The sequence below is a fragment of the Sebastes fasciatus genome, chromosome 7 (genome assembly GCF_043250625.1).
Source record: "Sebastes fasciatus isolate fSebFas1 chromosome 7, fSebFas1.pri, whole genome shotgun sequence".
Taxonomy (NCBI): Eukaryota; Metazoa; Chordata; class Actinopteri; order Perciformes; family Sebastidae; genus Sebastes; species Sebastes fasciatus.
In genome coordinates, this window is record NC_133801.1 from 31,159,254 (window position 1) to 31,183,770 (window position 24,517).

The following is a 24,517-nucleotide window of genomic DNA, read 5'->3' on the forward strand; positions in this document are numbered from 1 at the left end:
CACATTCCTAACCTTCATCTGAGCCTGATAATGCTTTTAATAAGTGCTTAATGTGTCAGAGCTGTCGACCACCTAAAGCCTAATTAAGGAAAAATGTTTACAGTCTTTTTTGTGATCAATGCGTTTCTGATTTATTCCTCCGTTACACGTGTTTCTTTGAGACTGAACGCGGCGGCCGGTGAAGCTGCCAATAAACAGAGAACCTGGTAAATTATGGAAGTATTTCTGAAGTGGTTCCCTGCTTAAGAAGCGACACTGATCCTATCCAGGGTGCCAGCAAACTGTCAGTGCTTTACGTCTAACTGTTTGGCAGCAGTTGTGCCGACAAGTTTAGAGATATCCGGATAAGGTGCTCTGCCGTAAACATTGTACGTAAGCTTCTTCAGAGTAGAAGTATGTCTGATGTTGTCATGATGCTTCCCGTCTGTAGATGTGGTGTGATACATACAAACATCGAGCTGTCTTCTCTGGAATATTCATTACATATTCTTCTGATCTGCTTTGACAGTCTAGATATCTGTAAAAGCTCACCGTCTGCTTCGTGGCTTTCCTGTACAGTCACAGTCACCTTAAATCTCTCCCAGAGAGAGAGAGAGAGACAGGTCCATTAAACAAGTTATTACTGCTTCTCAGAGAAGAGGAAGTTTGGGAGATGTCTCCATCAGTCCGCCTCTACTTTACTTGAACTTTTTTCCTGTTTAGCAGCCTTGTTGAAAAAAGATCTACAATTATTCAACGAGGGAATTACATAACCGCGTGCCCTACAGAGGGCCTCTTACTGGACAGGCTGACCAGATTATAACTGATGGATAAGTCAAGGAAGTGAACTGTGTTTCTTCAGCATTTAAGGAATCCATTCGGGCTGATCTCTGTTTGCAGTCATGACATGTTTTGCTGTGACCATAATAGGCCAGGCAAATGTCCATAATTAGTCAAATTTACTCTGATTAGACTAGGGATGCACCGATCTGACTTTTTCAGTCACGATACCGACACCGATACCAATACCAATACCGATACCAATACCAATACCAATACCTGGGCTTTTGGTATTAGCTGATACAGAGTACCAATCCCATACCAGTGTTTAATTAATGAACTGTATGTCTCACTGTGTGGAAGTGACTGGGATTATTGTTTTATGTGTAAGGCAATATCAGGCTTGACTTCAACATTGCTTCTCTATCTTTGTAAAACAAAATGTAACAAAAAAATACATAGATATGCATGTATTTAAATGTTTTTTTATTATTCAAATAATAAATCATACATCAGCAACATGGTAAAAAAGAAATCTTCAAAATGAACAGGAATTGCAATTCAAGTGTAAACCTTTTCAATGCAGCAACACATTGGTCAACACTTAAACAGGAATTACAATAATGTGTAAAGTATGTAAAGTGTATATATATTTATAGAATTAAATTGAATAGATCGGCCCCATTGTCACCAATACTCGATCCACCTGTTAGAGTCAGCCCTATATCGGTATCGGTGACTCATATTTCTTATCAATGTTTGTGTTGTTTTTTGTACAGATCTAAAACACAGTTTGTCTGCAAACAGGATGCCATACAGTGCATGTGCGTGAAAGATGTCTTTCTGAACATGCCCAGATCATATCTAAGAGCAGGGTTCCTTTGCAGAAAACAAACATTATCAGATTACTGGTAATTTACAGAGACAGCTGGTTGTAGAGTTTGTAGATGTTCGCTGAGGGGGCAAAGATACTGGCAACTTCAAACCATTTCTGGCAAAAATAGAAGACGCTATAATGTTCATCAGGTACCTGCGTAGCTTTTTACTCTTTTATTTCTTACTTTGTTTGATTAAAGAGGACCTATTATGCTCATTTTCAGGTTCATACTTGTAATTTGGGTTTCTACTAGGACATGTTAACATGCTTTAATGTTCAAAAAACATTTTATTTTTCTCGTAACGGCTGTGCGGCAGCACCTATTTTCACCCTCTGTCTTAAACGCTCTGTTTGAGCCCCCTTCCGAAAGCCCAGTCTGCTCTGATTGGTCAACTGAACCAAACTCTTCAGACTCCGCTCCAGCTCCGCTATTACTAGCTTTGTTTGAAGACGTACCAAACTAGCCCGCTAGTAATGTGTTACTTGGTGACATCACCACGTTACAGAAGAAAAGGCAGGACTTCAAGCGAAGCGTTTCAGGCAGTTCAGGAGCAGTGTTTCTGTGGGGGAGAGTAACTCCCTTTGGCGTGGACTTTGTAAGCTTGTAACTTTTCAGACGTTTTACATGCACAAAAAAAACTATATAAAACACTAAAGGAAATGGAAAAAGCACAAAAGCATAACAGCTCCCTTTTACAAATGAACAAAGCAAAAATAGAAGGGACATATGGATTAGTGTGAATAGTAAGAATATGAGTGCGAGATTTTCACCTACTATCACATCACCATGTGAATTGTGTTAGTGTCAGCAACACCACTTTACATAAGATGTGAGAGCTGCTCTCATAATAGTTACAGTATCAGTAGCAACCTCAAAGCTTAGCCACATAGTGCTTCTTCAGTGTCCACATACCGTCCCGCCCAAGGTGTTTATTCTTCAGTTTATTATTCAATAAAGTCAACTTCTGACATTACAGATAAAAGTGATGAAAACTTGCAGTCTTTCCACTTTAATGCAGATTTCATAGATTCTTTATTAGCATTACCAGAAGAGCTGCTCTGCAAAGTGTACACATTGTCAGCAGTCATGTTCCTCCCATATTTAAAGTATTTAACAGTTATGGCGTGACAAAATGAATGAGTGTGTCAGGAGGAAGCGTAACAAGTTGCAAACACAACCCTCATAAATGATGGCCCAAGTCACAACAGTACTTTTGTACAAGGTGGTTTATTTAGTGGTGCCGAAATCAAAACAAAGTGACTGCTGTGGGAAGGAGGGACATACTGTAAGGAGCAGCCAGCCAGTACTGTCTGGAGTATAGTAAGGAGGACACCTGAGCACACACCGTGAAATGTGTGTTTACCAAACACTGCTGCAACCGGCGATGGCTTCTATATCACATGGAATATGTTTTTTTCAATTCTGATCTGGGCCACATATCGTTATTCATGCAACTTTTAGCAAGTCACGTCACGATCCCACCACTCCTGGCTCCGACTCCGCATCAACACACGCCTCCGTACAGAAGTACTGTAGCAGCCACTGCTCCTCAAAAAGCCATAATTGAAAATGTGTCTCTCTTTCTCCTCCTCCTCGTCCTTGTTATTATCTGCTCATAAATTCGCTGGCTTCCACTGCGCATCAACTTATACATTTATAAATGAAACACTGACTTCAGTGGCCTCACTTAAGTGTCACATCTTTGGGTCAGTTCAGGACTGTGACCAGTTCACACTGGAATCTAATGGCCACAATTAAAAGACAATGTAATGTAAGCCAAACAAAAGTAATAAATCTGAGCAATAAATTTGAATTGAGCACTATGGCTTGCAGTGTGAACGTAGCCAATAATTATAATCCAGTAATATAATATACGTTATTCTGAACTGGGCCGTTCTGCATAATGAATACTTTTACTTTCGGTACTTTAAGTATGTTTAGATGCTAATACTTGTGTACTTTTACTTAAGTAAAATATTGATTTCAGGACCCTTACTTGTAACAGAGTATTTCTACTTGTCGTATTACTAAAACAAGTGATGGAAACATCCTCTACAATAATACAGCCAAACTACAGTAACTTCTAACAATCGGACCCTTGTATTGTGTGGCAGATGGTCCATTGGAATTATTCAGCTATTTAAGTTCATTCTTAAAGGTCCTATATTATACAAAAAGAGATTTTCACGTCTTTTATATTGTAAAGCAGGTTAAAGTGATATATAAATACTGTGAAAGTATCAAAACACTCAATCCATGGAGAAATACACACAGCCCGTATTCAGAAACTGAGTGTTTGGACCAAGCCGTTAGGATTTCTGTCCACTTGTGATGTCACAAAACCTTTAATATTAAGACCACTTCACAGTTTTAAACGTAAACATTCTAAATGTGTCCAAGTTTATTTCCTGTTGCAGTGTATGTGAACGACATCAGCTGACAGGATGTAAACATGGACCCAAGCTGTTTCCTAGCAACGCAAATTCCGTTGCCATTCCGTTGAAATGCGCTAAAACGGAGCGTTTCAGACAGAGCGTGAATACAGGTATATTCAGACGGACAGTATGAGAAAAATAATGTGTTTTTTTTAACATTAAAGCATGTAAACATGTTCTAGTACAAACCCCAAATACAAGCATGAACCTGAAAATGAGCATGATATGTCCCCTTTAAGCATATGGTAACCATTTGCTATTTGTGTTGACAATATTCTGATATTATATCTGAGAAACTGAAGAAACCTCTTAATCCTAGAATTTGAGCTGACATTATCATCCATGTGGAGTCATGTTGCTGGCCATGTGGAAAATGGAAGTTCAATGCTCACTCCTTTTAGCTTTGTTTTGGTCTCTACCAACTCCTGAGGGAAATATCTGGCTCTCAAGCTGCTAAATGCTCCACTTTGTCCACCAGCTAGTTGCTAACTGCCCCGTGTTCGGTGCTCGGCAAGTAGTGTACAGTATATTAATCAGAGCTATTTTGCTACTACTGGAAATGATACAAATAAAAAACAGTAGAAGTTGCAGGCCAGAAAACCAAAACAACGAGTTGGAAGACAATGCTCTGTAGAGATGAACTGCAGAGTTGGGCGATAACTTTCTGTTGGTATGTTACTATGAGCAACCCGTTTAACATTACACATTTACAATTATTGTCAATATTAATTAGTGAAGCTTTAATTGATTTTTAACATACAGAGATTCAAGCAGCTTTATTAAAAATGAAGCACCGAATAGAAGATTTCTGATATTAAAGCAGTAGAACAAAGCTATCTGTCGTACGGGATGATGATTTTGCCATCCACACAATGATTAACAGTAATGACTCAAATGATAAGATGTAAGAATCCTCCCATGTATGACAAATCGTTTTGTTGAGACAAAAACGACACATCAGGACCAGAGAGAGGACCCACACTGTAAAATAGGGGGAAATTAAATCTAACAGCTGGGTTGGTCTTTACCCTGTTTGGTAATGTAAGGCCGTACAAAGCATTGTCAACAGAGGTCACTTAAGAGCAAAGTAGCCCACATACAGAATATAGAGAGATACAAGTCATGGAGGTTTTATTTATACAAAGACTGATCAGTTTCATCAATGCAATGCTCAAATAGTTATTATTAATTATTAATCATCATCCCGTTCTATTTAGTGTCACAGCCGTTTCAGTGAACCAGCATGCACAATACAGGGCCCTAGCCCACCTCAATGGATCAGGACCATGATTAATGTTATTAATTCCACCTGTGTCTACTCTGCAATGACATGTCAAAATGGCTGCTGTGAAAAGGACCTATATTTACATGTGTTTAATGTTTCCCCTAGAATATGTACTATATCTTCTCTGAAACAGCATTTAGATTAAAGGACATTACATAAAGTCTCCATTAGAACCAGGAGCTATTAAGTGGCTGCGGCTTGATGGACAGACAGACTTGTGGTAGGATTATACTAAGAGCTCCGAGGGGCAGTAGAGTGGGGGGGATTGGTCCATATGGTTGATGACATGCATCTGCTGAAGATTGGATTTAATTCTTGCATGCAAAAGCAATAAGAACGTTTATTTATTTAATATTATTTGAGGCTCACAGGCTGAACATACATATGTAGAAGTGTTTTATATCACATTTCAACTTGCCTGCAATACATTATTTCCTAATTCCTAACTATTACACAAGTAATTCATTAATCATTATAGTAAACTGGTAGGTTAAAAATAGTATATATATATATATATATATATATATATATAGTAAACTGGTAGGTTAGAAATAGTACAAAAAAAATAAATATATATATATATATACATATATATATATATATATATAAAAATAATAATATAATATAAAAAATAAAATTATAGATATTTATTTTTGTACTATATATATATATATATATATATATATATATATATATATATATATATAGTCGGATATTAAATATTTTGTTAATTATTTATTTGTGTTTTTTTGTGTTATTTACTTATTTTTTAGCATTTTAAAATTAATAATTTTCTTTTACAGCCATTACATGTCACCTTGACCACTGACAACCTTTTTCTCTGTTATTGTTTTTTTTTTTGTTTTTTTAGATAAACTGATTAATCAAGTAATTGAATAAATCGAACAAAATAATGGCTAGATTATTTGAAAATCGAAATAATAATTTGCCCCCCTAATGATAATGATAAGAAGAAAAGTCTGTGAAAAACTAAAGGAATGCACAATATTTGAATAACCTTTTATTTGACAGCTGTTTATAGTTGGTGCAGTTCAGACATAAAAGGGTTAAAAGCCAACAGTCAGCCCCTGCTCCAGTGCAGATCCCTTGTGTGCAGTTAATCCCGTCTGCTCGCTGATCACTTTAGTGTCTTCTTCTTTCCCACCGCTCTCACAGATGTTGCCCGTTATGTGTCGTACTTCCCGCGTTCTCCCTCTCCTCTGTCAGTGGCGGCGGCCTGTCAGATGCTCCCAGTCACGCTGAGAGACGCACAGCGCTGTCATCGTTATCAGGCCCTGCACGCAGACAAACAGTAGTTATTATTAACTGCACTCCGCTAAGAGGATTGCTTCCTGCACTCTCAGCCTCCGCGCAGTTATTTAAAGGGAGCTTGCATTGCCGCCCACTGCCTGCCACAGCTTTAGAGAGAGAGAGAGGGAGAGATGTTGAGAGAGTGTGAGAGGAAGGAGAGGGAGAGAGAGGGCTGATAGCCAAGGACAGGACACAAGAGGAGGGGTGAAGCAGTGCTAGTGTGTTTTCTCAGGGTCTCGTCAGCACAGCATTGTGTGCGTCACAGAGAGGTGACAGCAGGCGCTACCTGCTGGTCCCAGCTCAGCTGCTCCTGCTGCTGCTGCTGCTGCTGCTGCTGCTACTACTACTGGAGGGAAACCACAAGTAGAGGGGGGGGACACTCAACGGCCAAGCTGCAGCCATGGCCAGCCAGCAGGACTCAGGCTTCTTTGAAATCAGCATCAAATCCTTGCTGAAATCGTGGAGTGGCAGTGAGTAGCAGTTTGTCTCTTGTTGTTGTGGTTTTTTGTCCTCAGCTGACAGAGCTGACCAACAGGCTGAGGCTGCAGCTCTATCGGGAACCCGACTTTATAGCCTCTTTTTCCTGTCGTGGTCCGACTGGGGATGTGATTTCTCGGTGCAGATTGCGTTGTGATTTTTATTGCTCAGCACGCCAGTTGCTGCAAAACTTGGAAGCATCATACTTTTAGCAGCAGAGCACCACACTCATAAAAGGTTTTCAGTTGTCTCATAGCAACAGCCAGGGACATAACTCCAAGAATCTAGCAAGAGTTATTGGCTAATGAGAAGTTATACACAGGCACACAGCGCTGTGGTACAGTTACCATTACTCAGATGATCTTGTGTTCTATGCAGTAAATTCTGCTGATGGTGATTTAACATCTCATTTCTGCTGCTTGTCTTTAAATTCCATCCTTGTTTTACTTCAGTCTGTGAGTCTCTGACAGAGTCTAAATAGCTCTTATTAAGTGCGAGGGCACAGTAATAGGATTAGTGGAGGTTCAGCTTGGTTGCATATTCTGTCCAGAGAGCTCACAGCTCCACTGCCTCCCATCTCGGCCCATGAGGATGAGATAGGACGCCTCTCTGCTTTCTGATCATGGCCATAATTCTGTTTTATGTAAGATATGAGAGGTGGGCTATGAAGGATGGATTCTCCTTTGGAAGAAAAACAAACAGAAAAGTGACAGTAGCCAAACCAGGAAATGGCACCTTGCCCAATGAAACACTCGCAGTACAGTTTCCTAATTACAAACCCAGTAACTTGAACAATATCTGACATGTAACAAGTGACTTGTGCCAGCAAGTCAGCTGCGCCTCTCGGGCAAAGAGCGGTAACTCGTGCATATCTGTTGAATCTGAATGAAAAGAGATACCATAGAACATGCTGTCCTTGTCTCCACACTCAGCATTGAGCCATCTCCTGATGATGTTGCATAATCCTCCGAGTGGGTCACTTTGCTGATAAAAGGCACAGGCGCTCATTGTACTGTATCAGCAGGCAACCCACGGATATATGCATTTAACGTTTTCATTAAATATGTCATCTCCTAATCTCATCTCTCTGCTCCCGTTTACACCAGCGGTTATGTAATGAATCACAGGATGGCAAGAGAGACAGTAAACTCATCTATAAGCACTAGGATTCCACACATATCGGTTGCTGATATGGAAATTGAGGAAATCTATATTTAACTCTTAATTGTTGAATATATAAGAAGGTTGGAATAAATGCCTGGAACCAACAGTGTGTGTTTCAGATGCTGTTTGCACTGTGACCACAAGGTAAACAAAGTGGAGGTCCTTCAGACAGTGGTCTCTCATGAGTCTATGTGTGTACGGCTCTGATAAAACGGTGACAACCAGCAGCACAGAACTGACATTGTGCAGCAGCGGCGTCATCAGGTCGATGGTGTTAAAATTGCCTGAAGGCCGGTCCACCGTCAGCCAATCAGAGCAGGAGATGAGCTGCAGCGAGCCGAGCACGACGGTGCTCCACTGATTGAGCAGTCAAACGTGTTGTTGTCAAGTTTTCTGTTCTGAAATGCCTTTTGTGCTCATTTTCGGGTCACATTTGACCAAGTTTTGAATTCCTTCTTCCGTGTTTCAGCCTGGTGTGTGCAGCGCAATACTTGTGCTCTATTTTTGAGGAGCTAAAAATAGCATTTTCAACAGTGAATGAAAATTGCAGAAGTTATACATAGACAAATCCCTTCCGTTTAGCTGGAAGAGACAGATGCGTGCGTTTTAACGGGGACTTACATAAATGAAAGGCTCTCTCACAGCAGGCAGCAGTTTGCAGCATGATGTCAGCTTGCTAAAAACAGGGCCGATGGTCAATAGTTTGAGACTGACATTTTAATCTGCTTTTCACAGAGGCCTGTAATCACTCTCTCCACTCTCCCCCTTTTTTTTTTGGGACACTCAAACTGTGAACTTGTGATAATGTATTAGGATGTTGTTGCTCCATTGGCTCCAGCTGTTGCCTGCTTGCCTCCTCCTCTCCTCTGATAAATATTTCAGCAAAAAAAGTAGTTCAGCTTCAAGTCCAGACAGCATCCCAGGATCCAAATGAAGTCATAGATTAAATCGTATAAGCTCTAGTGACTTATTCTGTTTCATTTTAATATGGAAATCTAGTCAGTGTGGCACATCTGGTTGTTAACAGGGGCTCTGGTTGTTTCCTTTGACCTAAAACTTTATGATCTAAACCAGACGAGAACATTTTCCCGCTCGTTACGTTAACGTGACGCAAACTTTTTTATGAACACCCACCTTTAAAGGAGGTGGAGCACCTAAGAACAGTGGCCCTTTATACCCAGCCTAAAAGTATAACCTATAAATACTTTACAGTGGTGGAGGAGAGGATTAGATAGGCTGTATTGCCCACTACTCTATCAGAGAAATGCAGAGTCAATGTTTCTCACAGCAGCTGGTTCAAAGTTCTCCCAAAGGTCCATGTTGACATTGGAATTTCTGTTCCAGTTAAGGAGGTCAGTGGCATCTAAATATCCACCCACTCTGTTCACAAACGGCTGCTAAAGCGGTTGTTTACTCAGCGGGACGGTCTCTGTGGATGCATATAGTGATCTGCATTCTTTGTACATGTGTGTGTGTGTGTGTGTGTGTGTATGTGTGTGTGTGTATGGGTGAGTTGCAAGAGAGACACTTGTTAGCCTGTTTGCATTGTCCTCTAGGGAGCACCACCACGCTCAGGGTGTTTCCAGCATGGCGATGATGTAATGCACGCTGTGCCCGAGCTCCCTTGTTTGCAGAGTCACATGTCGCGTCCAGAGCAACAGAAAGGGCTTGATGTGCACACTGGTTGCTTTCTTCACCTCCCATTAACAGTTTAAGTGATTGATATGGGAGACTTTAGGTAAATTGTAGGGCTGTAATCGCAATTAAACGCTTGATTGTCCATAATTAATCACGATTAATAGCAAATTAATCGCATTAGTGGCATTATTTATCTGTTAAAAAATGCATCTTAAAGGGACTGTTTGTAAGAATCAGAAATGCTTGTTAACAGCGACACCTGTGGCCGTTAAGTCAACGAAAGTCAGCGTCAGGCTCGCGCTTGCTCGCTCTACATAGACAAAACAGTGAGGCGACACACGTCAGCTAAAACCACAATATCACTCTATATTTCACCTGCTTGGCAGTAATGTTAGCTGACCAGACCAAGGTCTCTCCATGAATCAATGCTGATCCTAGTGTTGGCTTTTCCTGCTTCAGCCTCCCGACCGCGGCCGGAGGGAGACACCGGCACCCGGTCGGAGACGATAACCTTTCTCGCTCCGGAGCCCCGTCACTTCACAAGACACGGGAAATCTCTGTTGGTCTGGAGGAGCTGTAGCAGTTATTTCTGCACAAACGTCTTCTGCAGTGTGTAGTGTGCGCGCATGCACGTGAGGTGGAGCGAGCTGAGTGAAGGCAAGCAGAGGAGCAGAGACTCCGGCCCTGGAGACCAAAGCTACGGTCTCCTCCGCGTCCTCCGACCGCAGCCAACACTGTTTTGCAAGACGGGCTTCGCTAGATGTAACTTTGCGGTTTTGGTACCACCGTGTAGTTTGTGTTGGAGTCTTGTCTGAACAGCGTAGCCACACACGAGCGCGTATGCGAGAACGCATATGCGAGCGTGCATGGGACACCGACCCGAGTGATTTATACGTGTAAGAAGTTACAAACAGTCCCTTTTAAAGGGATTTTTTAAGTATTTAATACTCATATCAACATGGGAGTGGACAAATATGCTACTTTATGCAAATGTATATATATATGTATTATTGGAAATCAATTAACAACACAAAACAATGACAAATATTGTCCAGAAACCCTCACAGGTACTGCATTTAGCATAAAAAGATATGCTCTAATCATAACATGGCAAACTGCAGCCCAACAGGCAACAACAGCTGTCAGTGTGTCAGTGTGCTGACTTGACTATGACTTGCCCCAAACTGCATGTGATTGTCATAAAGTGGGCATGTCTGTAAAGGGGAGACTCGTGGGTACCCATAGAACCCATTTTCATTCACATATCTTGAGGTCAGAAGTCAATGTCTTTTCAATGACAGTTTTTCCTCGCCAAACTGTAGCGTACATTTTGAGCATAATTTTGCCTCCTTCAAGACAAGCTAGAATGACATGGTTGGTACCAATGGATTCCTGGGAAGTTACCTAATATGTATTGATATTTTACTGATTTTATAATGCTTGAAATAGTCTTTAATTCTTGGAGAACTTGCCTCAAATGAAGTGTGCCGAAGCAGCGCCTGATCAACAATGGTGTTTACACTCTGGCGGTCTGTCCCTCGTGCTTTAGGCCGGTGGAGGAAAGGGGAGGGCTGCTCTGTCAGTATGGTGTGTACCCCGAGTTAAATATAGTCACACAACTATGCCACCATAGCATGCTGGACCTCATCACTGTGCTCTGCCTCAGCTAAAAATTCCTGCCTGACCTTCACTCTTGGAAGGCACCGGTTGGTCACAAGGCTAGAGGAAGCCATAGCAGAAGCAGCTCAGAGAGAGAGAGAGAGAGAGAGAGAAAGAGAGCGAGAGAGGGAGATCTGAAGACTGCGTGGTCTCCCGTACCAAACACTACTCCCACTTTTTTTAAAACACACCCGCCGCTTGGCTCCGCGCGCCATGGAAACTATGCCCAGCAGCAGGACAGTGCCATCTGACACACAAGACATGGACGACGGTGGATTTTACTAGCAAAGGATTTGTCTCGATTCAGGACGACCCTGGATACCATATCCTCCTCCTTCCCCACTATGGACGGGACGGCCGTGTGCTGGAGCAAGGCCAGCGTCATCAGCTTCATCAAGGGCCTGGGTAGGTGCTGAGTTGCGAGAAGTCACACGAGATCGTCACACACGCTGGGCATTCCTTGCAAGATATCCAACGTGAGCTTCATGTCCTGAAAAGACCTGGAGAAGAAGTTTACCGGTTCCACGGCGTTTCCTCTCCAACTTCTCTCGTGCGGCTTTGTCAGAGCTGCATACTCTTACTGTAAAAAAAAAAAATGCTGATTGGAACTTCGCTCAACTCCTGTCTCTTTTTTCTGCTCTGCACTACATGTGCCGATGTGTATCTCAGTTCCAAGTTCTTTTGTGTTTGCAGTTTCCTCCGGCTACCTGTAAAGAGGTAATCGTTTTGGAGTAAAGCAGTTTGGGTAATTCATTAGAGCCGTTTTTATCCTCTCAACGTTTGATGTGCGAGAAAATTGACATTCCTGCTTTTGATTCGTCTTTTGGCAGACTGCAGAAGTCATTAAATTAAATTACCAGTTATCGGATCCCTCTAAGTACAGTAATACGTACTGTAGGTTTTTGTCTTGCCACAACATGAACATAAATTACTTCAATATCAAGGTTCATCAGGTCTGCATGTGTTGTGCTAAGCATGATGTACAGGCCTGCAGCATACTATTCTAATAGTTTTTATTTTGCATACATTTTATTCAATATTTCACATAGTAGTCTCAGTGAAATCTCTCAATGTGACAGTTGCAATTTGCATAAATATGCAGCAAGACTGAGGTGATCTCATACACTGTGTTTTGTCTTACTAAGCTCTAATCAAACCGGTTTTGAGCCATAATTTAACAAGCAAAGAAAACAAAACACAAAGTCCGGTGCTTGTGATATGTGACTTTGACAGATGTAACGTGCTCCTGACACAGCGCAGGCTGCACTGTGCCGCCGCTGACGTGATTTCTGTCCAGTCACATTTATTTATTACCCGTGCAACACACACTTTTACACACTCAGAATGCAGTAGCTGAAGGAAATGTGGTTCTCATTGTGAGGCAGCGAGACTCTTCTGTCCTCTCTGAATATTTTAAACATCAGATTTATGGTGAGGTGGACGTGCAGTTGTAGACTTTCAGGCTAAATAAAAAATCTCACAGTTCTAATGAGATGTTTGTATGCAGTCCTTTAACTATATTTAGCACTTTTGTGTCTGGAAGCAGCAGAGTGCGACACCGAGGTAAATTTTAACTTGTGTGTTAGTTTGTGGGGTTTTTATGGCCTGAGCCAAGCCATCCGTAATTAAGCGTGGGCCACATCATAACACTGGCTGAAGGATGGTCACATGCACGAGATTTTTGCTTCCCTCAAAGGGCAACGACATCTTTGGTACGAAATGAAAACACCAGCTGCTGGCCGTGGTGTTTTAATTTCCATATGCGCTCCTGTCCACTGTAGCAGTAGGAAAGAAAGAGCAGACTCGGGGCAAGCCGGTGCCCTTTGGACAATCTCCCTCAGGAATGTTCAACATGTTGGGAACTTCATGTCCATGTTTGGAAGCTTCTCAGTAATACTGTATTTAGATCTGTGGCCGGTCCTGTCACGCTGATTTGTGCTTGAATTTGGAAATGTTTGACTTGACAAAATAGTTCACCATCTCGTGCTTTCTGTGTTGTTTCCGCAGCCTCGCCCGTGGGGAACGGATACAGTAAACCCCCCATCCCTCCGGTGTGCTCTCCTCAGGGAGAGAAGGGTCCCCCCGCCATGATGCCCATCAGCATCGACCCGGAGAGCAAGCCGGGCGAGTACGTCCTCAAGAGCCTGTTCGCCAACTTCACCACCGCGTCGGAGCGCAAGATCCGCATCATCATGGCTGAGCCGCTGGTGAGTCGGCGGAGAGTGGCAGACTGGAGGGTTACTGCTCTCTGTGTCCTGTGCTGATTGGTTGATGTTGCTCTTTTTAAGGATGTGGGGAGATTGTCATGTGTTTTGCTTCAGAAGTTGACACAAAATCAAAAAAATAGGCTTTTAGTATTATCAGACGATAGTGAGGTCATGACACTGCTGCTCTGTAACCTGTTTTGCAACTGCTCATCAAAGGTTGCATGATTATGAGTTGTGCCGTTTAGTCAAGGCTTGAATAAAGCTGTTACAGATTGTTCCATTTGAATAATTTCAAAGGTTGGTAAAACTGTATTAAATCATACAGTAAGACAAAAGCAATAATTAGAAACATTACAGAAAAGTCCCTAAAATAAGCATTTTGTATTGCGTTGGAGACTTTAGTTTTGTTCTCGTTTGCTGTCCTGTTAATTATCTCATGACTCCTCGTGGGTGTCCTGACCCGCAGGTTGTGAACCGCTATAACGAGGTCAGACGACAGACGACAGTAGCTGGTTTGACAGAAATGAATGTCAGTGGTGAAAGACATATTTAGATCCTTTACTTAAGTAAAAGTACCAATACAACAATATAAAAGATACTCCAGTACAAGTAATCAAAATCACACTCGCATAAAGTATTATTAGCAAAATGTAAAGTAAAGTAAAATGTCCTCTGTGACTGATATATTATTATACATTACAATATTCAATTGTTATTACCAATGAATTAATGCACATGTAGCATTTTATGGTTGTAGCTGGAGATGGATATATTTTTTTTTTATTTTTAAAGATAATTTTTTGGAGCATTTTCAAGCCTTTATTGATAAGACAGTGGACAGTTTTTTTAGAAAGGCGGAGCGAGAGGGGGCGACTAAGGAAATGGCCGCAGGTCGGATTCAAACCTGGGCCGCCGGTGGTGAGGACTCAGCCTTGTTATGTGGGCGCCAGACCAACTGAGCTATCGGTGCGCCCAGATGGTTATAGTTTTAACTACTTAATATACAGTGTGGTAGTTTAGTCCAGTCAGTGGATCCCAACGTACAGCCCTTCAAAGAGTCACAAGATAAATATTATTCAATCAAAACCATTCTGAAGGGAAATCATTAGGGCTGACAATCCATTAAAATATTTACATGCAATTAATCGCATGATTGTCCATAGTTAATCGGGATTAATCGAAAATGAATCGCACAGTTTTTATCTGTTCAAAATGAACCTTAAAGGGAGATTTGTCAAGTATTTAATACTCTTATCAACATGGGAGTGGGCAAATATGCTGCTTTATGCAATTGTATGTATATATTTATTATCGGAGATCAATTAACAAAACAATGACAAATATTGTCCAGAAACCCTCACAGGTACTGCATTTAGAATAAAAAATATGCTTAAATCATATACAAACTGCAGCCCAACAGGCAACAACAGCTGTCAGTGTGTCAGTGTGCTGACTTGACTCTGACTTGCCCCCAAACTGCATGTGATTATCATAAAGTGGGCATGTCTGTAAAGGGGAGACTCGTGGGTACCCATAGAACCCATTTACATTCGCGACAAACCAGCATGACAAGGTTGTTACCAATGAATTCCTTTGATTTTTTCTAGTTTTATATGACACCAGTATCTTCACTCTAGCTTTAAAACTGAGCCCGCTACAACCTAAAAATCGCAAGTTGTTTTATTGCATTAAAGAAATTAGTGGCGTCAAAACTAACATGCATTAATGCGTTATTATTGTGTTAGCTTTGAAAACCCCAGAAATCACTCTTTGGTGGAACTGCTGAAATGTGACATCTGAAATGTGCCAAAGGGCCCCAACTAGACATTTGGTTTTGTAAAGGATCACAAGCCCCATACGTTTGAAAACAACTGCTTTATTTTTTAACAATTTGTTGTATTTGATAAGCTTATCATACTGGACAGTTTGTGTTTTTCACCTGATTTATGATACATTTTCGATATGCTAATATATGTTTTTGTAACAACAAGCAGCCTGACTCCTGCTAATGACGCCCTTAACAGTTTAAACTTCACAGTGATACTTTACCATGAAGGCCTCGGGCATGCAACTGAGTCTCACACACACACACACACACACACACACACACACACACACACACAAAAGCGGAGATGTTAACTACCTTGTCATGTTTCATTGCTGTCAGCTGAAGGCCCGCTAGTTTTGTGTGAAGCAGCAGCTCCATCAGATCAGCACAAAGAAGAAAGAAGCAGCCTGGGGACAACATTTTTTAGCCAAAGTTTTTAGCCATCTTCATGGTGCCTTGTTTCAGTGTTTACAGGCTGCTGCTATGATGAGCCCTGGGAGAAGTCATGTTCTCCTTAATGTACTTTTATAGTAAAAAAAAAAAAATGGTGGTTACGAAACATCATTTTGAACAACTATCTGAAAATCAAAACATTTTCATAACCACTTGAGTCTCGGCTACCTGTCTGACATGAACACAGAGGGGTTGTAAAATGAATCCAAGATATATTTTATTATACCAACGCGACAATGTAGTCGGGGGTATATAGCGATCTGCGTCTCCGTCCTTCCGTCCGTTCACGTGTCACACTTTAGTTTCAGGACCAGAACTCGGAAACTATTTAACTTAGGAACTTCAAATTTGGTATGAGGGTTGACAGTGTGGTGTAGTTGTGCCTTTTGGGGTTTTGAAGTCCAGGATGCCCAAAAGTTTTGACATTTTTGCCAAAAAAAGTGATCTCAGACATCGACTTCAATTTCATTTCCGGAGTAGAACTCGTTCCATTAGTTCCAAAAGGGCAAAACCTTTGGCCCTACTTTAGTAGGGGTCAAGCAGTCAGTGGGGGTATGTGAGCCATGCTCACTTTTGACTTGTTTTTTGGGATTGAGTGTCAAAATAGCATTTGTAGGATGTTTTGTGAGTGATCGTACATAGTTTCTAAAAAATCTTACTGCGGGATTTACAGAGATATTCTGTATACGTGGATAATATCACCCTCACTTCACTGTTCAGTACAGTAAACTCACACCTGCATTGTTACTTTACAGCAGGGCTGCAACTAGCGATTATGTTCAATTAGCAATTAATCTGCTGATTATTTCCTTTAGATTAATCAATCAATCGTTTAGGATATGAGATGTCAAAAAATAGAGATCATCACAACTTCCCAGAGCCAAAGGTGACGTCTTCAAATTTCTTGTGTTGTTGTCTATAATGATATATGACGAAGAAAAGCAGCAGATCTTCTCATGTGAGAGGCTAGAATCAGACAATGTTTGGCTTTTTTTCACAGTCATAATCACAATTGAATAGACGCCGTTCTGAGGTGTTCAGGTAACTGTGAAATGCCTGATATTTTAATTAGGAAAGTACTTCAGGCTTGAATATTAATCGTTTAATAATTTAAAAACTAACCATGTCTTTTCTATCTACTGTTTGTAGCCTTTTATTTTTACATTATGACTGAAGATCTTAACTAATGAACATTTCTGGAAAATTAGAAGAAGGTATAAAAGCTGTTGAAGAGATCTTTGAGAGATATTTTGTCCGGTGGAGGTTGAAGCCGCTTGGTAGGGCCGAACAACAGCTGTCATAAACAATTCTGTTTACAGACGGTCAGGCAGACGAGGAAGAGCCATTGCACCACTCACCACCTGCTCCCGCAACCACAGTAGTGCTGTTGAAAGTCAACTAAAAATGACACTGATCCATATTACTAAGAAAAGCCTCAGACAGCAGTAATCACCATACCTGTAGCTTTATGTCCTAACACACGGGGACATTGTTTACCACAAATAGATACCCTTTGTTACAGGGGAAAAGAAATCAAACAAAATACTATTTACTAGGGCTGTCAACGCAATAATAACGTCACTCATTTCTTTAATACAACTTGCGATTTAAGGAGGTATTAACTCAGTACCAACCGTGTCATACCAGCTTGTTGCAAAAGAGGCTAAATAACGCTCCAAACTTCTGCTAAATTTTAGTGAGAAAAAACTCTTATGGCCATTTTCAAAGGGGTCCCTTGACCTCTGACCTCAAGATATGTGAATGAAAATGGGTTCTATATGTACCCACGAGTCTCCCCTTTATAGACATGCCCACTTTGTGATAATGACAATATTTGTCATTGTTTTGTGCTGTTAATTGATTTCCAATAATAAATATCAGCATATTGTAATTCAAGTGTTCTGAGAGAAAACTAGACTTCTGCACCTCCTCATGGCTCTGTTTTCAGGCTTTAGAACATCTAGCCCGTGACGGGAGACTTTGACCAATCACAGGTCATTTCAGAGAGAGAGCATTCCTATTGGCTGTGCTCCGTTCATGTAACCGGTTACTTGTTGGCGTTCCTTCAGGCCATCTCAACCTGATCTCAACATGGCCGCAGGGTCACAAACTTTCTCATTTTACAGCTAATCCGTGCACTACAAGATGATTCTGAAAACATTTGAGGAGAGAAATAGGCATTAACGTAACATAATATTGATTCATATTCGATCAGCGCTGCCTAGTTTGACCGTTTGGTCGGAGTTCGCGAGTGATTGACAGCCGGCTCTCATAGACAGCAGATGGACAGCAGATTCCAGATCAGCTTTGACTGCTTGTTTTCCTCCGGTCTGTGAAATCTTGCAGATGCCGTTAGGAGCACCGGAGGACACAGAGGAACATGATTTTTTTTCAGGTTACCTGTTTCATGTACTACTGTCAGGATATAGCGACTGTTTTATAAAAATAACTTTTTTTAATCATATTTGCTCCGCTCTCGCCTACTTCAGCTTTAAATACTTGACAAATCTCTCTTTAAGGTACATTTTGAACAGTTAAAAAATTTGATTAATTTGCGATTAATTAAAATAAAATGTTCATTGATTGACAGCCCTAGTATTTACGATAGTGTCATGCAGGTTGCAGTCGCTATACTGTCGGTCTACTTGTGGCTGTCATGGCAGGCTCCAGTTTTAGGGACTGTGGTTTTATAGGAAGCTGTTAGTCAGCGGTGCCGGTCTGCAGGGAAGTGTTAATTACCTCAGGGAAAGTGTACACCCCCTTGCTTCAGTGCTACTCCCTCTGGAGAACTGCAGGGAGGATGTGTCCCTCCTTGTTTTTCCTCTCAGTGGACAATTGGTCGCTGAGTAATTTGTTTTAGCCCTGCCTTGTAGTTATTGGCATACAGCTGTCCCTCCTGCTCATCCTCATCATTCAGGGGTTTAATGTGTTTAACCGAATCTGTCATGTTCAACGACCTGTAGTCAGTATTCATTTATCAAACACAGAAGAAATCAAATTTGCAGAAATGCTGTAAATCTGCGAGCTAATTGAATACAAACAGTGTTGCTGTATCAGCCTGCCACAAAGGGCAGCAAAGTCCTTTAAAACAGACAAGACAGTGCGAGAGGCATCGACTTTTCTGTCACTCGAGCACAGATGGTGCTCCTCAAATGCAAACGTTTGTCCACAAACTAAAAAAGTTCATCAGAGCGCGGGGCTTAGCTGGCGTTCCAGCTGCAAGAGAGAGAGAGAGAGAGAGAGCGATGTTACCATCAGCCCACGCAATGTCAATGTCAGACACATCAGACCATTAGCTGTTTTGGATTAATCATCAAGTAAGTGATGTGCTGTCTGGCCAGCGAGACGGCAGAGAGACGAATCTGGCAGAGCAGAGTAGCAGAAAGGTAAAGGACAGCAGATGCTTTGATTTGTGGAAGGATAGATTAGGTGGTAATTGTGAGTTAAGTGTGGATGTACACATACTCCTATTACCGTGTCCCCCTGCTAAAGCTGCATCAAATAGCTTTTAACAATTTAAATTAAACCTTTGTAATAATTGTATTTATTCATCTTCATTTGGAATATATCTTATGTTCTCAGAAGATTACAAAGTTAGTAAATGGCCCTTTAAAAAGCTTGAATATGTAGCCAATTCATAAACACTATACAATCTGTATATTTTGTTTTCATTTGTTCTCATATACTGTGTGACTATTTAAGACTGTGACACAGACCTTCAGTAGCAGAGGTGTGGGCTCGAGTGATTTGTACTCAGGTCAGACTCGAGTCACAAATTTGATGAATTTAGACTTGACTTGACAAAATAAAAAAAGACTTGCAACGTGACTTGGACTTAAACCCCAGCGACTCGGGACTTCACTTGGACTTGAGCCTTTTGACTAAAAAAAATACCTGATACCTTCCCCCCCTAGCCCAAAGATTAAAAGGTATGTTATTTAAAAAGTGTGTGCATGAAGACGATCAACTGCTCGGTACCGGAGGTAGCTCTGACAGCTAAGGGGGTTTATTTACTTTTTGAGAAATCCTTCATTGATGTGTTTAGGAAGAGGATTTACTCGTGGGAGGAAAAAAACTGAACTGAACAAACTGAATTTCTATCTTCTAGCTATGTTGTTGTTCATTGCTGAAACCCCGACAAAGTGGTGTTTTTTTGTTGAACTCCAGACTCTTTATTTTTGTTGAATATTATTGGGTCTTGCTTTTCATTATCTTACACTTAACTCCCCAGTTCCACTCTGCTTTTAAACAATCCGACAGCATCCAATCAAGTTGCAGGAGAAAACCATGAAGCACCAGCGTTACGTTACTGAGCGCCAGTTGGAGCCAGTAACTCTGTTGTTAAAATGCCATTACATTTGGCGAAGAGCACATTGTGACTCAAAAGTCAAAGTTTAGCACTTGGGACTTGCCTGTCTTGACTTGGGACAAGACTTGGGACTTGAGTGCAAAGACTTGAGACTTACTTGTGACTTGCAAAACAATTACTTCTGTTTTACAATGAAGATTTACTATAAATATTAAGAACTCATTTCAAGCACTTCCTGTCTCTTGAATGGACTAAACAAAGGACTCCTTCAGTGAACCAATTAGAAATATCTTAAGAACACTTGTTCCCAACATTTTTTTTAAGTTAATGTTTTATTCAGGTGTTATAATTGTGTTTTCATCCAGGTTTCAAGGTCTTTTAAAGATATATTTTAACATAATTCTGCTAAACTCAGGAAGGCAGCGTGTATCATTATATTCGCCATCCTTGTTAACAGCTCTTGTATATCTAAACTCATTTCACCTTCATTTACTAACAAACAGGATGTGTTACTAATAGGGATACTAATTTTGAAAAACGTCCTTAACTGATAACCGACCCTCGTTAACCGATTCTTAACCATTAACCGACAACATTAGTGGTGCGCCAGCTGCAGTGTATGAGCACAACAAACAACTGAGTCCCCAGTTCACCGTCCGGAGAGCTACTGTAGCACCCACGGTGCTGCGTTCACTGTCTCCAGCAGACAGTGTGTGTATAGTTTATTTGTCGGTAAATAAATGCTACGAGGCTACAACTCCTCGCTCAAGCGAGCTCAAGACGAGAGCCAACTTCCTGTACCTGTAACCCCGGCTCAGACTCTCTTAAGGTGGGCTCTTAAGGTGGACCAGCTTTTCTCCTTAAAGTGACGAGTTTTTCTCAGCTTTTTAATTAATTATTAACATTTCTTTTAACCGTTTTAACCGATAGCGTTAATCGGTTAAAATGCTTAGTGTCGGTTAACGGTTAAACGGTTAATAATTAATATCCCTTGATACTAATGATATTCAGGAGTTAGCTCTGTCCTTACAGCAGCAGAAGACTGTGCTCAACCCAGATCCCTCATGAAGGCCTTTACCTCAGATGATAGAAGACTGTAATAATGGGATCTGTCAGGACGGTCCCATCTCTAATATCTGACCCTGCCTGCTCATGCCTGGCATCACACTGATTGATGGCTCTCTCATTAGCTGGGCTGTAATGAGTCCCCCCATTCAAAAATACTCCGCACAGTCTTCAGACAGGGCGGATAAAGTTACAGTACGAGCTTCGGACTGAACGTCAGACAACTTTGCCAGTTTGACTTTGTAGAAATAAGAAAATCGGTAAAAGTTTGAAAAATGACTCCTTTTGTTCTGTGTTTTTCAGGAAAAGCCGTTAACAAAGTCACTGCAGAGGGGAGAAGATCCTCAGTTTGACCAAGTAAGTGCTGTGAAAGGCTGGTAACAGCAATAGTAACATCACAAGTGATGCACAAAGCTGATGTCAGTCAATTTACTGTATTATAAAAGGATTAGATGACATTTTGTATTTTTGTCTCCATGTGTTTTAAATTATAACCTGCAGGCGATTATGTTAAAGACCAACATTTAACAGTTTTGCTTCTCCCTATGAGCACCTACGCAAGTCAGTTTTTAAATACTGCTCCAGTATGATGCACCGTGACATGAAAGAGCTGATGGGTGAAAGCTCTGCTCACATCCCCAAAAGGTCTTTCACATCCAGTCAAGGGCAGGAGTGTTTACCTTGAGAGCTGGCACCGGCCCCGCGCTAGGTGTGTCCAGCAGGTCTGTGGCTCTGCAGAGAAGGCCCTTTCACAGCCACAGAGGTGTGTTTGTGCTGCTGCGTGAGGCCATTCAGCAGCCACACAGAGCCGGGATTCTTCTCCGGCCTCGTGCTGAATGAAGGGCTCGCTGTGTTCCCAAGCCCGGCCAGGCTCTCCTCCCTTCCTGTGTGCCCGGCCCATCCCACCCGTTCCTTCCTTTCCCTCACCCTCTCCCTCCCCCCACAAGACTGAGGGAGGCTGCCCCATGGGCACCTTGTCTCTTGCATAGTCCTAATGAGGATCTCATCTCCCTTAATGTAGCTTTGGACTATAATTAAAAGCTCTCTTATTCCCCCCTGACTCGGTTTATTGTTCAAATGTAGGAACTATTGTGAAACGTAGATTAATTTGCTCGTGCTGTTTTGACTTTTTGCGTAAATTGCTGTACAAATAAACAAAGGAAACGCTGATTGCTATCTCATGCTTCGGTATGTTAATTGCCAAACACAAACATGCATTTGCACGACGTATGTCTTCTTCTTCTTTCAGCTGATAAGCACCATGAGCTCTTTGGCTGAGTACTGTCTCCCCTCCATCCTGCGCACGTTGTTCGACTGGTACAAAAGACAAAATGGACTAGAGGAGGAGTTGCACGAGTACCGACCGAGATCCAACACCAAGACCAAAAAGTGAGAATTAAATTAAGTAGATTACTGCATGCAACAATGTGTCACTGGTAATAAATATGAAGAAGCTATGGTGAAGCTCACATGCACTCTATGATTGTAGCAAACCTGTTGCTCTTGTTTCTAACAGCGATGAGCAGCAGAGAGATTATCTACTTGAAAGGAGGGATTTGGCCATCGACTTCATCTTCTCTCTTGTACTCATAGAAGTTTTGAAACAGGTGACGTGACTTAACTGTTGTACACAAAAGCTGCTTAGTTTATCTTATTATTTTATGATATACAACTCACTTAAAGGGCGGGTCCATCTGCATTCTTTTCTGTTTTTATTTTTTTGTTTTTATTTTATGAAAATGCCCACTCGGCCGAAGTTATGAATAACGGGAATGCTAGCTTTAGCTGAGTCAACGTTAACTGAAAGGGTTAGTTTGGATTTTTTAAAGTGGGGTTGTTTGTATGCTCCCGTGTGCTGCGAGGTAAAATGACTGTTTTTGTGAATGGAGTCTGGTGGCTTTGAAGAGAGTGCTATAACGGTTTCAGTTCCCCGTTGGAAGGGGCTGTTTGACGGCGAGGTAAAGCGGCTGTGGACGAGAGCAGCAGAAAAATTTATTTTAGCCACCAAAAAAAAAAAAATCAATATCAGTTAAAGTGTATGCTATATTTAGAATATTCTCACCGCTTTACCTCGCCTCCAGACAGCCCTTTCCGACGGGAAACTGAAGCTGTTATGTTGCTGTATTCAAAGCCACCAGACTCCATTCACAAAAACAGTCATTTTACCTTGCATGGGATTTGCTGGTCTACCGCTGCATTGATTTGTTTGTATTATTGTGTGACTTTCGTATCTGATCTAACGTGGCATCCACACAGCAGTACATTGCTTAGTACTCCCGTCTGCTTCTCCAAACTGGGAGCATGCCGACTGCCATCTAAGTTACTGTATGTAACGATTACACACTGACTATAAGGATGTATATATACTGTACATGCAGCAGTGTCATCATGCAGAAACCTTCGTCAGGTCACATGGGGTTTTAGAAGGGCTTGGGAAAATAGCATTTTGATGCTAAAACTTATATACTTCAGCTTGAATGTTCGGATTTGAATACATAAGGAACACCACTGGGAAGCTGATATCAAAACCTAAAAAAAATAAAATAATGGACCCTCCCTTTAAGTAGAGTAGAGTTATGATTTCCTACTGCTGAAAAACTTATCATGACCGGTAGTTTGTGAACATTCGTTCTCATGCCATTGTGTCTCCTGATTCTGAACTAGATGCAGCTCCACCCGGCCCTCGACGGTTTGGTCAACGAAGTCATTAACTTGGCCTTTAAGCACTTTAGATACAAAGAGGGGTAAGCTCCTGTCTTTTTCCAGCACTGCTCCTTCTTACTTTCAGGTTTAAGTTTCTCTAAGGTTTGTTTGTCTTTGTCTCGTGTTGTGTTTCCCACAGGTATCATGGTCCTAACACTGGCAACATGCACACTGTAGCAGACCTCTATGCTGAAATCATAGGAGTATTAGCCCAGTCCAAGTAAGTAGCAAAGACAGGATTATATAGTTGAATATTATTGTTTTCTTTTCCATCGTAAAGCTTCATTCTCTGCACTGTTGGGCTTTGGTGTCACGCCACATCATTATGGTGTGTTACCATTCCTAA

At 41.4% G+C, this 24,517-nt stretch overlaps 1 protein-coding gene across 6 annotated transcripts in view; it reads left to right on the forward strand.

Annotated features, from left to right (window-relative positions):
- The window catches only part of frya (furry homolog a (Drosophila)), a 68,363-nt gene that overhangs the window by 889 nt on the left and 42,957 nt on the right, over positions 1-24,517 (forward strand). For 4 of the 6 annotated variants that reach the window (XM_074640293.1, XM_074640295.1, XM_074640294.1 and 1 more), the window contains exons 1-7: positions 6,676-7,138; positions 13,614-13,813; positions 21,772-21,825; positions 22,718-22,857; positions 22,985-23,075; positions 24,133-24,212; positions 24,311-24,391. In XM_074640293.1, the coding sequence (XP_074496394.1) occupies positions 7,069-7,138; positions 13,614-13,813; positions 21,772-21,825; positions 22,718-22,857; positions 22,985-23,075; positions 24,133-24,212; positions 24,311-24,391 (716 nt within the window). In that variant the 5' untranslated portion in view covers positions 6,676-7,068. Of the gene's footprint in view, positions 1-6,675; positions 7,139-11,312; positions 12,012-13,613; positions 13,814-21,771; positions 21,826-22,717; positions 22,858-22,984; positions 23,076-24,132; positions 24,213-24,310; positions 24,392-24,517 lie in introns of those variants that run through there. The other 2 variants (XM_074640297.1, XM_074640292.1) reach the window with 2 other exon arrangements.